At 45.6% G+C, this 17,048-nt stretch overlaps 1 protein-coding gene across 6 annotated transcripts in view; it reads left to right on the top strand.

The window, feature by feature from the left end:
• Positions 1-17,048, top strand: part of NEDD4L (NEDD4 like E3 ubiquitin protein ligase) — a 338,296-nt gene that overhangs the window by 148,513 nt on the left and 172,735 nt on the right. The window contains exon 1 of one of the 6 annotated variants that reach the window (XM_079943345.1): positions 8,991-9,739. The exons of the other annotated variants lie outside the window; for them this stretch is intronic. Coding sequence (XP_079799471.1) covers positions 9,717-9,739 — 23 coding nt within the window. The 5' untranslated portion in view covers positions 8,991-9,716. Of the gene's footprint in view, positions 1-8,990; positions 9,740-17,048 lie in introns of those variants that run through there. 6 annotated transcript variants of the gene reach the window in all.

Genomic DNA, 17,048 nt, shown 5'->3' with positions numbered 1-17,048 from the left:
GTGGCAAGATGTGAAAACACAAGTGCCCGTTGCTTGAAAAATGGCTAGCTTTATGGAATATTTGTACGATGTCATATTATGCGGCCATTGAACGGGAAGCCGTTGAAAGCACTCCTTCTCCAAGTCAAGAGGGGCTGAGTGGAGGCTGGTGTGGATGACGGTGGGTTGGGAGGAAGCGGGAAAAAAATCCCACCTGCGGTTAAGTGTTAACCACATTTCATATTTTTCCTTGTGGAGCAAGCTGAACCGTACTGCGGTCTGAAGTTAAAAATCCTGGTTCCTTCTCTTAGACCTCTAATTCTTTTTCTTTCTCATACCAGCCTGTGTTGGTTTTGATGCCCCGGTGCCCTGTCGGATTTTGTGAGGATATTAATTATGCATCTTTAAAATTCATCTTTTTCCAACTCTGTTTGCGTGCTCCCTATGCAAGCTCGTGCCCCTGGTGTTTCATGGCCTGCTTTTCTTCACGTGTTTGACGATTCTGGGTTGTCTGTTGGTCTTGGCATTTGTGAGTCCTGTTGGCCCCGTTTGCATCGGAGGAGCCTGGCGCTGGTGTGTGTCAGGTTGAGGCCCTGGGTAGGACTTGGTGGGATGGGCAGCAGGTGGCCTCTTACGTATGGCTGCTGCATGGCCTTCCTGGCCCTCTTTAGCTACCTGTGCTTTCCAGACTTAGGACCACTGTCCTGCTTTCACCTGCATTAAGAAGGCAGTGACCGTAGAAGCTAGAGGAAGCGAAGTTTCCTGATTAATCACCCTGATTGTTGCCCAGGGTCTCTCCAGTCCCTTGTATCGATGGACTCCTGAATTTCTGGCACCCAGAAATATTTCCACCAGTTTGGCTCTCTCCTGCGCACTCGGTGGCTCTGGTTTTGTTTTTCTGTCCATTCAGCCCATCCCATTTATGTTCAACTGATGATAGTCTTTCTGGGGGGAATTCCCCGGTGGTCCAGTGATCAGGACTCTGCGCTTCCACTGCAGGGGGCCCGGGTTCCATCCCTGGTCGGGGAACTAAGATATCCTGCAAGCCACGTGGTGCGGAAAAAAAAAAAAAATAGTGATGGCAGTCTTTCCTCCTTCCCCAGAACGTTTGTGGATGTGGTATTTAGTCTGGATGGAAGAGGGGGAGGTAGGAATGTGTGGTCAGAGGGCCATCTGGATACTAACTTCTGTTTAATCTCTCTAAGCCTTAGTTTTCTCCTCTGTAGAGCAGGGATAATACCAGTACCTATCTCCCAAGGTTATTGTTAAGATTAAAATAAGTGATGCTCTTAAAGGGCTTAAAGCAGTGCCTGTCCTGTAGGAACAATTCCATCAAAGTTAGCTGCTGCTGTTTTCAAAACATGGGATCATGATAGAGATACCAGATTTCAGTATGTTTTTTTCTTCCCAGTTAATATATCCATGATGCCATCCAACACCATGTTTTAAAAGCTCTGTGGTGTCTATTGATGTATCTATGTGTGCGTGTTTCTGTAAATAAATCCCTGCAGTTGAATTTCTGGACGAAAGGACATGAACATATACAGTATGATGTTCAACAGTATTGAGGAATTGCCCTCCGAAGTATTATACTAGTTTCCCTGGCTCCAGTAGTTGCTGAGAGTACCAGTTTTTCCCATCCTCAGTGTTACTCCATTTTATCAATCATTTAATCTTTGCCAATATGGAAGGTAGAAATAGTTTATGTCTTTAATCAGTGAGGTCGAGTATCTCTTCATATGTTTGTATTTCCTCTTTTATTCAGTGCTAATTTGCAGTCCTAGTTCATTTTTCCTTAAGGTTGTTAATTTTTCATTGATTTGTAAGAAGTCTTTGAAGAATAGGGGGTTTAACTCCATATCTGTGATATGTTACACATGTTTTTGAAATATTGTATACCTTATATAGAAGCTTTCCATTTTAACATTGTGCTTTTAAATATGCCTTTTTCTGTGGTTTCTTGGAAAGCTAACAACTGTTTATATAGCACTATTTCTTTGTTAAAAATAAGGGGTATTCTCCCTATAATTGTGAAAGTTACGCATACACGTTTTTCTCAATCTGAAAAAAGAAATCAGAAAGAAAAAGTTACCAGCAACAGAAAGAACATCACTCTTAATATTTTGGCATTTTCCTTTTAGTTGTCTTTTGGTAGGGAATGTGTATTTTTACACAATTAGCATCATAATGTAGGTGGACATTATAGCCTTTTTTTGGGTCGCTTAACATCCCCATATGTGGTATACAGCATTCCGGTTTCTCTGTGTGCAATATCTTAATCATTTCTGTCCTGTTTAAATTTCTCATTTCTCATATAAGAGAAGAAAGGTGCAGTGAATATCTGTGCAAAAATTTTTAAGTTGGATTAAGTTCTGTACCTCCCTGGAAATGGAATTACTGAATCAAAGGATGTTAGGATTTAAGTACTTTGATATGTATTACCAGTTTGCTTTCCCAAAGCGTGGTACCAGTTGATGCTTCTTTCAGCATAAAGACTGTCACTTCACTTTAATCAGGAGATGAGAACCAGCCTGAACACGTAGGGGAAGAGCCTTCAGGAAGAGGCACAGCCAACGTGATGCAAGGCCTCACGTGGAAGTGAGTTTTTTCAGAGATTGAGGAAGAGCATTATGGCCGGTGGGGCTTTGGAGAGGAACGGAGCAGGCGGGAGCCGTGGATCTTGAGGGCTTTGTGGGCCACCATGAGGAATTTGCATTTTATGCCTAAGGCTGTGGAAAGCCAGCAAAGAGAGCTGCCAGACAGACAGGGGAGTGGCTTGGTGTGACTGTCTGTTGCAGGTAAGAGTGGCCCTTGAGGCCAGTTTGGAGGCGGTTGCAGTAGCCTGTGTGAGAGAGGATGGCTTGAACACCTGGGTGGTAACTAACACCCAGGATGGAGAGAAGGGGATGTTTGGGGATTTTTTTTGGCCATTGCGTCCTTAGGGCCTGCCAGTGGACTGGTGTGTGAGGGACACACAGAGGAACAGAATCAAGGAAACTTTGGCTTGATCAGCTGGCCGGATGGTGGCCACCGAGATGTGAAGGGTTAGCTGGGAACAGATGTGGAGGCAGAATCACAAGCTCATTAGGTCTCTTCGCCCTCCGAGTGGACATATGAAGGAGATGATGGTAAATGAGAATGGAGCTCAAGACAGAGATCAGGGTTGCATAGGTTTTTGGGGGGAGTCATTTGCATTTAGATGGTCTTTACAGGAAAGGACCTGGACCATATCACAAAGGATAAGGTATTTCTTCCATGTGAAAACGTGTTCAGGTTCCTGAGTAACTGCCCTAAAATAATGAACATTAGGAACCACAAGCGCTTCGTGAACTGGGCATGTGTGTCTGTAAGCTGTCAGGTTATAAATGCTTGGAGGATACAAATAACTGGGTCCTGGCTAACGCCTTGAGCAGAGTAGATGCAGGATATGATGTTTACTGAGTGATGTTTAAAGATTCAAGAGACCTTTCCCCCTTCTTGATGAGACAATCTTCTTTTCAGATGTTTTGATAAAGTCACTAGCAACTTGATTGCTTGTGTTAATGGTTCATTAATTGTGTTAATGCTTGCTTCACAGCATTAACCTGTGAAGCATGTAAACCCACATCATCCTCTTTTTGTAAGGCGTTGGAAGAAAAGGCTAATCCAAGTTAGGAGGATTTAAGACCTTGTGAGGAAATTCAAGACTGCGTTTTAATCACCAAACCTTGCCTGTGTTATGTAAAGATTTTTGCCTGTGTCATGTCATCCTTGTTTGGTTCAATTTATTCCTCCCCCTCCAAGTGTCCTAGTTTCTTTTCTAACTGTAGCTGGATTTGAACAAAACAGAAACTTGGTGTTTTTTTTTCTCCCCCAGCATTTGGAGTCTTCATTTGATTACTCATTCTTTATAAATGAGTGATAGTATATTCTTAGCAATTTTTAAATAATTCTTTTTTTCCCTGATTATAAAAGAATTAGACATTGGAAAAGATGAAGTATAAAGCAATATCCACCTGTAATCTGAATAGCCCGAGAGAGATCGTTGGTTACCATCTTGTTTTATTTCCTTCTAGTCCTTTGGCTGTATTTATATGTGCATATGGAAATAGTTTATGTATTTGGAATAATGCTATAGTATTGTTTACAATGAAGCTTTTTAACAAATATTTTACCGTGAACATTTTATAAAAACTTGTATTATTTTTAGAAGCATGTTTTTATTTTTTTGACATCTTTATTGGAGTATAATTGCTTTACATTGTGGTGTTAGTTTCTGCTGTATAACAAAGTGAATCAACTATACGTATACATATATCCCCGTATCCCTTCCCTTTTGCATCTCCCTCCCACCCTCCCTATCCCACCCCTCTAGGTGGTCACAGAGCACCAAGCTGATCTCCCTGTGCTATGTGACTGCTTCCCACTAGCTATCTGTTTTACATTTGGTAGTGTGTATATGTCAGTGCCACTCTCTCACTTTGTCCCTGCTTCCCCTTCCCCCTCCCCGTGTCAAGTCCATTCTCTACGTCTGCGTCTTTATTCCTGTCCTGCCCCTAGGTTCTTCAGAACCTTTTTTTTTTTTTAGATTCAATATATATGTGTTAGCATACGGTATTTGTTTTTCTCTTTCTGACTTACTTCACTCTGTATGACAGACTCTAGGTCCATCCACCTCAGTACAAATAACTCAGTTTCGTTTCTCTTTATGGCTGAGTAATATTCAAAGGCTGCAGAGTATGGGTAAATTTATACTGGCTTTTATGGGGAAAAAAAAATCTCTAGATGATCTCAGTAATTGACAAATCCTCCTAAGATTAAAACCAAAAGCAAACAAAGTAGAAACTGAAGTTTTTGGAATGCTACTCTGAAATTCAGGTTTTCTATTCTTAATAAGATCTTGTTTTGAAGGAAGTCAGCCTTTGTACTTTTTTAAAATTCTTTTTGCTTATGTGAACTTAAAATTTAATTATCTTTTATGTATTTCCTCTCCTTTCCATTGGAACATACTGATCCAAGGTGACCCTTTGCGGTGGTTCATAAAATCCCATCTTATAAACCATCCCAGTCTTCTAAGTGTAGTAAGCGATAGTGAGCAAAATTTGGGGGTAATGTTATCAGAAGTGCTAGGAGCCATATGAAGGTTATGCATTTAATTGTGTAAGTAATATAGAATTAAAGAATTGCCATGCAGTTTTAACATTATTTCAAATTTTAAATTTAAAAAAATAAATGCCAAGGGATGGAAACAGCCTTTCCTCTTGGCAGACTTCTGGTAGACCCACACCTCGTCATTCACAGGTGTGCCTTCCGTGGCCTCTCCTTGTCAGTAAGGACTGTGGGGAATTCTGAGAAAGACTGCTGTCCCTTCCACTCCCTTTGCTAACTGCATCCTGCCAACACTGTGAAACTCACGTATCTGTCTTAAGATACCAGCACCTTCCTGTTCATCAAATCCAGACAGGCCTGATTTGCTCAGCACACTCCCCTTTAACCTTATGTAGCCCTTGACCCTGTCTTTCTTGGCTGCTGGTTCCCCTCCTTTCCTCTCTGACCACTCCGTCTGTTGCACCACCTTCTCCAAGACCGCAATCCCATTTTCTTGTGATTTTTTGTTAACCTTGGAAATCTCATAATGACTTCTATTGCTTTGGTGGAGGCTGACTCAGGTGCTTTAAAAATGTGTACATGTAAATATGAACAGTTTCTAAATTGGGCTACGTCATATATAGTTTAATAGCTCACATTTTTAAACATTATACTGTGAATGTTTTCCCACGTCTTAAAATATTCCTTGAGGACGTGAGCATATAGATATCTGTAATTTATTTTCTCTGTGGTTGGACATTAAGGTTGCTTAGTGTTTTTATTTTTGTAGTGAACTTCTTTTTTTTTTTTTCCCGGTACACAGGCCTCTCACTGTTGTGGCCTCTCCCGTTGCGGAGCACAGGCTCCAGACGCGCAGGCTCAGCGGCCATGGCTCACGGGCCCAGCCGCTCCGTGGCATGTGGGATCTTCCCAGACCAGGGCACGAACCCGTGTCCCCTGCCTCGGCAGGCAGACTCTCAACCACTGTGCCACCAGGGAAGCCGTGTAGTGAACTTCTTGACGCTCAACTCGCACCCCTGATTATTTCCTTGGCAAAGATTCCGTGGATTGGAATTAAGTCAAAGGGGATGAGTTTATTTAGCCCTCTAGATTGTCAGTAGGCTCTTTATTTCTTTTTCAGTGATACTCCATCTTTAGGCTTTCTATTGCAACAGATTCTAGCTGGTTTCCCTGTTTTCAGCTTCAGCTGATGCTGGGTTACTCTGCTCCACTGCTGACCACAGTGACCTTGGAAACTACAGCACATATGCGGCACTGTGTCCATAACCCTTGAGGAGCTCCAATTACGTTCATCTAGCCAGCCTCCACACCTTCTTTCTGGATCCTCTGACTGCAGTCGGAGCCTTCAGTTTTGTGCCTGCTGGGGCCACTCTGTTTATGGTATTGTCTTCCCTTAGGCATCCTTGCCTCAGCCCAGCTCTGCACCCTTTCTGCTCTCTGGTGGTCCCAGACTTGGATATTCCCAACTCAATCTCTAATCCCCTTACCCTCAGCTTATGACCCAGTCTTCTGCTTCTTTGGAAAAAACAAAACAATAAAACACAAAAAAGGCCCTCGTTGGGGAAATACTACACCCTGCCTTCCCTCTTCCTTTTTCCTGGTGTGTCTGCAGCAGCACTTGTCCTTTTATTCCTCCGTATCACCTCAGATGCTACTTCCCCCTGCTTCTTTCTCCAAGGCCACCAACTCCTTCGCTCTGCACAAGGTTCTGTCCTTTTAAACCAGTGGTTCTCAACTAGGGATGACCTTGCCTCCCAGGACACACTTAGCTATGTCTAGAGGTATTCTTGGCTGTCACACTGGGGAGAGCTTCCATCTAGTGTGTAGAGGCCAGGGATGCTGTTCAACATCCTACGATGCGCAGAACAGCTTCCTGCAGTGGAGAGTTAACGCCAAATGTCAGGGGAGCCCAGGTTAAGAAAGCCCGTAGCCTTAGTCTGTGACCTTGGTCATACTCCATCTTGTCATCCAGCGTCTGCATCCTCTTTTCTACAGCTGCTCCATGGAGCAGTGGTTTTTCTTTGTGGGGCTGGAGAGATTTGATCATTTCAGGCTGTCCTCAGTGCATAGTGTAGCAGAAGCAGGGCTAGTAACACTGGACTAGGACTGCGCGTCTGGGTTGAATCTGCTTTAGCATTTATTCCGAGATTGTGGTGCTGCTCTGGCTGGGTCCTCACTTCTTTCTCTAGACAGAAGAACTTGAACTAAAGAGACTTCTAGCATTTCCTTCATTGTTAGCCTTTCCTAATTCAGTGCCAGGATTGTAGTTGCCGAGGTTTGGTTGCGTTGTTAGTGGAGATTGGGCAGAAGCTGATTGTCCGTTGGGGAGTAAGTAAGATGTGGATGGAGACCACTTCGTCGGTGAGCCTGACTGTAACTCGAGGAGGCAGAAGTGGAGTCTGAAGGGCGTGTAGGCTTTTTACCCCCTTCGTCCAGAATAAGGTTTTTCTATGCACTTTTCAAGGCAGAGCCTCGTGGACAGGGAGGGAGTAAACACACTAAAAGCAGAATGGTCGTTACTCAGAAATCTGAACTCTATCTTCATTTTTTTGTATGAACACTTGGAATGCAATCATCATTTAATTAGGGTATTAGTTTGCTGGGGCCGCCATAACAAAGTGCCACGGACTGAGTGGCTTTAAACAACAGAAATTTATTGTCTCACTGTTCTGGAGGCTGAAAGTCTGAGATCAAGGTGTCAGCAGGGTTGGTTTGCTCTGAGGTCTCTCTCCTTGGCTTGCAGATGGCCGCCTTGTCTCTTCCCTGTCCCTTCACATTGTCTTCCTGCTGTACCTATCTGTCCAAGTTTTCTGTTATAAGGACACCAGTCACACTGGGTCAGGACCCATGCTCATGACCTCATTTTAGCTCAGTTATCTCTTTAGAGCCTCCAAACATAGTCACATTCTGAGGTACTGGGGTTAGGACTTCAATATAAGAATCTGTGGGTGGACGATTCAGCCTGTAGCAGTTGGGTAATATTTCATGGGAAGTATAGGTGCCTTTTATCTTTAAGGCATCAGGAAAATTGTTATTCAGCTTGTCTAGGTATATTTTTGTATACTATATTGTGGTTCTTATTTTTTTTAACCTCCCAGTCAGTGTGTGGATGTAAAACCTCTTAATTTCATAATTTTAGATACTAATTTTAGTCAAGGAAGGTAGAGTTCCTGCTCTTAAATTACACTGTTTTGCACTTGTGTGTCCTTACCTGCTCAGTACTAAAAACTCAGGGCATTTCTCTCGTTGTTTAGAAAGTTCTACAGAAAATGGTTGGACCTGTCGGCCTGCGTCTCTGAGGGTGTGTTTGGGGACAGGGTTTCTGGATAACCAGGTGTGGACTTTCTCCAACAAGCTTTCAGTGATCCTTCCAGCCACTAGAGGTCACTGGCTCCCCTGGTGACCTGTTTTGTCGTCCCAGCACCTCTGGGAATCCCAGCCTTCGGACACCTGTGGGAACTTGAAAGTCTAGATTATCGTTTCTCAGCTGACATGCCAGGAACGTTTGGGTTCATGTGGAAAGTTAGCTTTTTGCTACAAGTGGGAGCCCTTCCTGTTGCAGCTGCACCTGCTGGGGTTGTAGAGTGGGAGTTGACTTGCTTCCAGTAAGAGCCCAGAGGTGTAACTGGTGCCGGTCACTAGCCAAGGAAAGAAGACATGTCTTAACTTGGCCTCAGGGGTTCAGTAAAGGGTGGTCAGGTGGCTGACCTCCTTACGGGCTGACCTCCCGTAAGGAGGACACAGTGCTGAAGAGTATCCAGGTGAGCTCTGCCGACCTCACTCTGCCCTTGACGTATACCGTAGGGCACCCAATGAGTTCATCTGAAGATGGGCTTGCACACCAGAGATGGTGGATTTACAGAGTGGTGCTGTCTCTCATGACACCAAATGCCCCCAACCTGTCAGTTCTGTTTGCTGTCGTCGTTTGCATCACAGTTACCTTTATTCTGCCCTGCTTCCCCCCTCCCCCACGAAGACTTTAAGTTCTTGGTGGGCACGGTAGGGCTGGCAGCAGGTTGTGCTCTCCGCCTGCTTGGTGTGCAGCCTCCCACGCAGGAACTGGAGAGAAGCCGAGTTCACTGTAGAAGGTGAAGGACAGACCTCTACTGCCTGTCTTCCCAGAAAACTCAGAAACAGCTTTAAATGAGCAGCTTTAAATAGTCTAGCCCAAGTTACAGTTATTCACGAAACCATGCGCACGCTCGTTATTACCCGTCCTGTTTGGTAGCCCTGGGCTCCTCTCCCTGCCCGCTGAGAACTGCCACGCGGAGAAGCGGCGCTGCCGGTAACCTCAGGTTAGGGCACCTGGAGGCTGTTTCAGCTAATTGCCGAGCTGCGTGGAGTTACTTAATCCTTACGGTAGGGGTGGAGTTGACTCAACTCCTTTTCCACCAACAAGCATTTCTTTCTAGCTGTCGTTGGAGTGAATCATCATTATAAGTAGCCAGCTCGGGGGCATTCCTCGTCAGTTGTGTTAAAACTTGCTGGTGGTGGTTCCCGAGGATCAGCAGAGGTGTGAGTGGGCAGCCCTTCAAAACCGGGAAGGAAGCTGGGGCTGGGAACCCAAGGGTCGTGGCGGTAAAGTCCCAACGGTGACTGCAGCGCTAGCCCCCCAGACGCTTTCCGGCGGGAGAGATGGCTTGCTTTTCATGAGCCTCGAGGACAGCTGTAGGTAAGGATAAAGACTCCACTGTCTGCTTTTATTATATGAATGCACAACGTCTGCTGTTGGCACAGAGTTTGCTTTCGATGCAGTCCTTTTTGTATCGGTGGCATTATTCTAGCGCAAGATTTCCCCTTGTAAATTACTTCTTCTTGGTGTTCAGAGTTCCCTGTAGTTGATCAGCTTTGCTCTCCGTATACACAGACAGGACGGCAGCAAAAAATGAAACTTGAAAAGAACTGTGGTCTGAATTCTCCTGATTCTCTCCTCTCAGCTTTCTTATCTCTGTCTTGGCTATTTAGAAAAATGTACACTTTTGATTCCGAAGATGAGAGCACCGTGGATACTCTTGTTTTCTTTTTGGAAATAATGGAAAATGTCGACCACTTAAGTTCTGTGAACGTTGTTCTCTGATTTAGGAATCACTGGTTGGGGAGGAAACAGTTATGTTTTTCTTCCTGTTTTGTTTTGGATCTCTGTTTTCTCTGAGTATTTCTGACTTAACAATCTCACTGGAGAAGAGGGAGACACCAGCTGTACTTGGCCTCAGATGAAATCACATCTTAGGTCATGAAATGGTTTGCTTGGAGAATGATTTATGGTTTATATCTGAAGTCTTGGTTGGTAATGATAGAAATCTTTAATGTTTGACTTACATGACTTATTCTAAATGCATTTATTATTACTGTTATTTTTGATTGGACAGAGCAAAAGTTTAAGCCCAGAACATATTCAGCTGGTTTCCTTTTAGGTTTTCTCATCATTTTCCCACCCTCACTACTCATACGTATGGATATGCGTTACGATTAACACGTGATTTTTGTTTCTTTACTGTCTCATTTGATGATGATTCATAAACTGTTAACTAGTTAGTGTATTTCTGTGTGTTGCTAAATGGATTGGAGCGCAGGTCACACCTTTACATGAACGAGCCAGGTTACGTTCAAGAAAGTGTTCCTAATGTCAAATGATGACGAAAAGGTATCAGCAAGGCGAAATATGCAAGCCTGTAGTCAAATCCGAGTTATTCTTTATTTCACATTGTGAAGTATGTTGTTTACATGTGTTCAAGTTAGATTGTGCCCATCAAAGAAACAGCAAGCAACTAAACTATAAGAGGGAGTTTAAAGGACTTACGTGGTAGTGCCTCCCTCCCCCCACCACCTTTTCTAAATGTTTGTGAGGAAGAGGTGAACTTTCATTCCCATGGGAATTTGAGGAAGATGATGGTGAAATTTTTAAGAAGACAGGAAGAGGAAATGCTTTCTATTTAGACAGGAGAAAAGCAGTGGGAACGGTTCTCATGTACAGTTGTTGCGGGTTTTTTTTTTTTAATTTAAAAAGGCTTTTTTTGTGTGTGGGGGGAGTCTTGTAGTGCAGCTAAATGTTGATTTTAGAAAACACCACATTTAGGACATTCTCTTATCACTGTGGACTGTAACTTAAAGATATCAAATGAAGGCAGGGACAGAATGATGGGAATTTGTTACTTGAGGAATGTAAGAGTTTTATTCTGACGTGGTTTGTTTGGTGGGTATGGGGAGCCCTCTGTACTTACTGACAGCATCTTAGAGGCAGTTGATAAGACTTTGGGGGTTATGACGGTTGCGTTGGGGCGGGAGGGTTGTTCTGATTTTTTGTGGTTCATTTGAGGTAGTACATCAGCCTGTACTTCTGAGGGCGTTTCCGAGTCGATTTTCAAGAGCTGCCACGCTTCTCACCTTGGCAGAAGTCTGTTCCGCCTTGTGATTTCCCTCCTGTGTGTTTTGAGTTAATGATGATTTAATGCTCTAGCAACGTCGAGGGCTTCTCGTTGTACAGGTGGGCTCGTAGCCTGCCTGCCGGCCTCTCCCCTCGGATCCCAGGGGCATCTGAGTTCATTCACCTTCACGGTGATGGCAGAAGCGCAGGTTCCCAGGTGTTTTCAAAACCTATCTCAACCATGTTTTCAGTGGCTCAGAATTCCACCGAGGCTCACTTGGCATGCCTTCACCTACAGTCAATATTTGTGTGCCCTCCACCCTTGGCTGGGTTTTCTCTATATCCAGGTAGACGGGGTCACAGGTAGGCAGCTCCCCGTGCCATCCCGCCCGCTGGCCAGGACTTGGGGGTCAGGCCTGGCTGAGACCCCCCCAGCTGCCCTCCTGGAGTCAAAGATGGCTGGCTTTGTTCCTGGCTCCTCTAAAGGCCTGAGGTCTAGATCGTAGAGAAAATCCTTCCTGCTTCAGTGTTGTCGCCAAAACAGCATGAGCCAAAAGAATCACGAGATCTTTCCAGATAACCACCAGCTGTACTCTCAGCTGTTGAGAGAGCTGTGAGCTGCTTATTCATCTTAGAAGAGTAGCTACTGGGAAAAAGGTTAAAGTTCCAGCTCCCGGTTGACATTATCCCTGAAAACAAAGGCTTGATTCTCCTTCTCCTGGAGAACGGACGTGTCCATGGAAATTTTTGGAACAGCACATGGACACGTGGCAGAGCGTCACCTCCCAGAGGCAGTTAGCGGTGTCGCTTCACACTAAGTGGAAACTCAGAGATGATAGATTCCGGTGGGGTAGATGGAGTTGAATAGGAACCCGTTAAAAAAGCACCACCTTGCAATGATGTAAGCTGTCCTGCTCACCGCACTGTTACTCATCCTGCCGCTGCAGGCAACCGGGTCACATGTGATCGTAAAGCACCTCTGACTCAGGTCAGTGACTGGAAACGCCGTCACATTACGGAGGGCATTTGGTCACAGAGTCTGGACCGGAGGCCAGGTGCAGTCCTGGGGCTGTGATCTGTGGGAGCATTTTCCAGTGCAGGGACTTGAACGTGCAACTCAATTAACAGGGTTGGCGAGTTGATTTTGGCCGAGATCTGCCATGCTAAGTAGACTAGCCTGAGACTCAAGGAAGTCTCCAGCTTCGATAAAGGAAATGGTGTGGCGGGCTTTAAGGCATTTTAATATGTCCCACGTTTTCTTCCTTGCCCTGTTGTGTTGAGGGTTTTCAGGGGCATAATTGTATGTGAAGTTAGTGAGTGATATGTCTGAAGGACACTGTCCTGTCTGATAATATGGTGTGTGACTATTTTAACTCATCGACAAGGTTATTGAGGACATTTGTAATACTGTGTTCGTTACTTTGAAATAATTCGTCTTCTCCTTATTCTTTGAGTCTGTCAGTGACTGAATATTTATTATCTTTGTGCTAGACATTGAGGGGTACCTGTTTTTCACTTATGCTTGGCAGTTTTTGTGGACCTAAAATTCTTTTAAAAGGTTGATTGCTTCTTCCCCTGTCTCTTATTGTTTTCACTTGATTTTATTTATTTATTTAGATTTTATTTTTGAATACACACTTGAACAGCCCTTAAGCTTGGGGCTGAGTGAGGATGGCAATCAAAGACAATTATGATTTGATTGATGGGTGAGATTAATCAAACTGGCAAAAATAGGTCCCCTAATTTCGTTAGCTAGTTAAAACATTTTTTTCTTTTAAATTTTTTGTTCCTAAACGGGAGGCCACACACTGAAGATGGAGCGATTTTCCCTGCGTGTGTGTGTGTGCCAGTGGAACTCTGTTTCCAAAGGAAATAAAGAACTTAATGGCTAGAAAGATTATGTAAGCTGAAAGGTATGCCTGTCAGAGAAAGAGAGAGTGAGTGAGAACGAGAAGACCAAACCAGGGCCCTGTCACTTACCCGGGACTGCAAATCCCGGGAGATGAGGCATCACCCACTGCAGGGCTGTTGCCATGAAAATTAGATTTTGAGCATGACACAGTACAGAAAGCTTTGATGACAAAGCCAGCAATAACCACCAGTTCAAGGCTGAGACCCACGGACTCCCCAGCGAGACTCAGCAGAGCACTTGTGGGTGAGGCACCCCAGCCCTCCCTGGCATCTGCCCAGAGCTGCAGGCCTCCTGCAGTTGCCCCATCCTAGGTATGGACCGCATCATAATTAAATCACCCTTTTGTCATGCTTGTGAACAATCTATATTTAGCTTGGCTGCTTTTTGTGGGGGAGGGGAGAAGTGTGGGCAGAGAACAAACTAAAAAGCAGTTTGTGAGCTCCAGATGAAGAGCACACCAGTAAGGGTCTAAACGGCCTCCCATTCTTGAGGCGAGGCTTGGTTATTTATTCAACAAATGTGCCCTGGAGCCCCTCGGGGGGCCACTTGGGAGCTGGGTGCTGGGGAGGCCAAGTGCCCATCGGTGCCCGGGCCCTCGGGCCGCATAGCATCTGCAGGGAGCTTCAGCCGATAGTAACCAAGGGAGCGTATAATAACCAAGCATGGGAATAACAACTGCGTGGGTGGACAAGCCTTTTTTCTTTTTCTTTCACATGGTAGTTTCTAACATTTTCCAGTATGGCTGTTTTTGGTTAATTTGAAAGTTGTGGCCGACTCTAGGATACTGGTTAGAAAACCTGCTTTAAAAAACCCTTTAACGGCTTCCCTGGTGGCGCAGTGGTTCAGAGTCCGCCTGCCGATGCAGGGGACGCGGGTTCATGCCCCGGTCCGGGAAGATCCCACATGCCGCAGAGCGGCTGGGCCCGTGAGCCATGGCCGCTGAGCCTGCGCGTCCGGAGCCTGTGCTCCGCAACGGGAGAGGCCCGTGTACCGCAAAAAAAAAAAAGACCTTTAAAACATCTTTCCCATAGAAAGCTATGCATTATTGTGCCTAGAAGGGTAAAAATCCACCACTGATCTATTAGAGCAGAATGAAAAGATGTTTCCTGGAAAAAAAAATTCTGCCCATCAGACATGTTTATCTCATCTCATGCATGTTGGAAGCCAGGCACATGCTCATCTATGGAGTAGCCCAGAATGAACGAATTATTCCACCTTCTAAGCGGTGTGGCAGCCTAGATACAGAGGCAAAGGGTTGAACTTGGGGCTGTACCGTTGACATGACACAAGTTCTGTCAGTTGCCAAATGGAGTCATGTTAAGTTACGTGACCTCCAACATTGAGCTCTCATCTTTGAAGTCAAAATTTATTTTAGCGACTTATGGATCCAAGCCTTGGAATGGCTTGTTACTATTTTGAAAGTATAGGTGAAATACTGAGAGGGACGGGTGAATGTGAACACGTGCAGAACAGTACATTTATCAGACGCCGTCCATACTTCCTGCACTTAACCCAGCATCCCTGAGAACGAGACATTGTGTTCCATGTTTCTTAGGTCGTCAGGGCCGCAAGTTCCCGTGCTGTGCTCGGGGGCAGGGAAGCTGTGGGAGGACTGCAGACACCTGCAGCTCACCAAGCGCTGAAGTAAAGGGTTGGAGGCCTCCCTTACCATTTGATGAGATTAACTGATAGCCATCATGACATCCGATTATTTCCAGTTTCAGGTGGCGGAACTAGAAAACAAACTTGGTGTGTCTTACTCCAGGGTGCATGCCCTCAACGACGTTGCTATGTTACCCTAAATCCAGTAAACCAAGGCAGCCATTAAAGAAGGAAAAAAAATCCTATATTTGTCAAATGTGCAACTGTTAAATTTTTGTGGGCGTCTTCCACTTAATGACTTCTCATTTCCTGCAAGTCATTCAAAAATCGCTGTTTCAGACAGGTCCCGGGACCATCCAAATAAACAGCAACCAGTGCCTCCTTCCACCTTCCAATGTCAGTCCCCTTTGCCTGCTATGTTTCTTTCCTCTTTAGTGTTTGTCATCTGTATGTTTACCACCTGTTTCCCCTTGCTAGAGGGGAAAGTCCACAAAGGTAGGGGGTTCACGTGTTTTCTTCCCTGGTGTATCTCAGGTGCCTAGGCCAGTGTCTGTGACGTAGTAGGTGCTTCTGAATGTACTGAGTGAAGGATCCGCAGAGGAAACCAGACACTTGAGCCTTGAGGGGCCGTGAGGGGAGCCACCGGGTGCCCTTGTGGTCCTGACTTGGGTAATCAGGAGGCTGTAATTTCTTCTGAGTCGTCCATACTTTGAGGTGAGTTGTCTGCAGGTGGCCTCGCCCCACCTTTAAGCATTAGTAGAAAGGAATTGGCTGGGTGGCTCTCACGACCCTGAGGGGAAAGTTTCACCGCCAGCCTTTCTTACAGACTTTCTCCACAGGTCAGGGTCGAGCTTCCGTCTTCGGTCACACAGAGAGCTCTGCTCACCTGGGACTGGCTCCGTGGGGCTCCTTGCAAGCTGTTCCTCGACGTGGCGAGGGTTTTACCCATCGTGGGTTTTCCCTGCCTAATTGCCACTCTGGTTTTCAGCATCCAGCATGCTGTGGTTGCATGTTCCACTGTGGTCTTACTTAGCCTTAATCTTTTATTAATTGCCTCTCATTCAGACTCCCTCAGAGCAGATAAGCCTTCACTTTCGGCTTCCGCTCCATTACTATTGGATTTCTTGGTTTCAGCCATGACATGAGAAAAAGAACCAAGAAATTGTGAGTGAGGCTGTTGTATTTCCGTCCGATTTACCCCTCTCTTAGCGGTATTATGCTTGCAAATAATAGAGACGGCCACTGCCCAGCACGTGAATTCTGGGTGTTCCGTGATTCGTCTAGTGCTATTTTCCAGTCTTTGTTTACCACGGAGCTGGAGGTTTACCCACCGCACCACACATCACCACCACACACCCCCGTGCCTAACCTGCCCTCGGGCCATCACTGTACCCTGTAAAGCAGTTACTTGTGAGAACCTACTGTGTGACCGAATGTCATGTATGCAAGTGACCGGGCCATGGCCCTGTTCTCAAGGAGCTTCTAGGCCAGTCGCAGTAGCGGACACATAAGTAAACGACGGCTGTACTAGGCGGATTCTGCCAGCGGGCGTGGGGTTTGGCATTAAGAAGCCCTTCTCAGAGACAGTTGAGCTGCTCTTTCAGGTCGAGAGAGGGTCAAGTGCCGACCGGGTGGGATCAGGGCATTTCCAGCAGAGGAGAAAGGTCATGGTGTGATCAGAGAACTAAACGAAGTTCCCCCTTGGCTAAGTGTGGAAGGCACATGGAAGATGACCTCGGAGGGGCAAGCAGAGGCTAGAGCCGGGCAGACCTTGCATGCCACAGTCGTCTGGACTCTATCTTTGAGGTTACAAAGAACCAGTTCAGAGTGGGTGATTCCCATGTGTTTGGCTTGGGTGATTAGGGTAATACTTGGCTGCATTAAGAAAACTTGGAACAGAGGAGGTGAGGGCTTGCGGCTGGGGTGCATCATCACCGGGTTGGGATCACCAGAAGGGTCCTCTGTTTGCTTTTCTGGTGCTCAAGCTTAGGGTCCTGGCTGGAGTCAACGTGGCTGCCACTTAGCAGTTCATAGTCATGGAAAAGGAGCCGGATGTGAGCCCACCCAGTGAGCATTGTAGCATGAAAAGCAGTCAAAGGCCTT

This window comes from Stenella coeruleoalba, assembly GCF_951394435.1.
Source record: "Stenella coeruleoalba genome assembly, chromosome: 14".
In the NCBI taxonomy this organism is placed as follows: Eukaryota; Metazoa; Chordata; class Mammalia; order Artiodactyla; family Delphinidae; genus Stenella; species Stenella coeruleoalba.
This window is presented reverse-complemented; position numbering and strand designations above follow the sequence as displayed.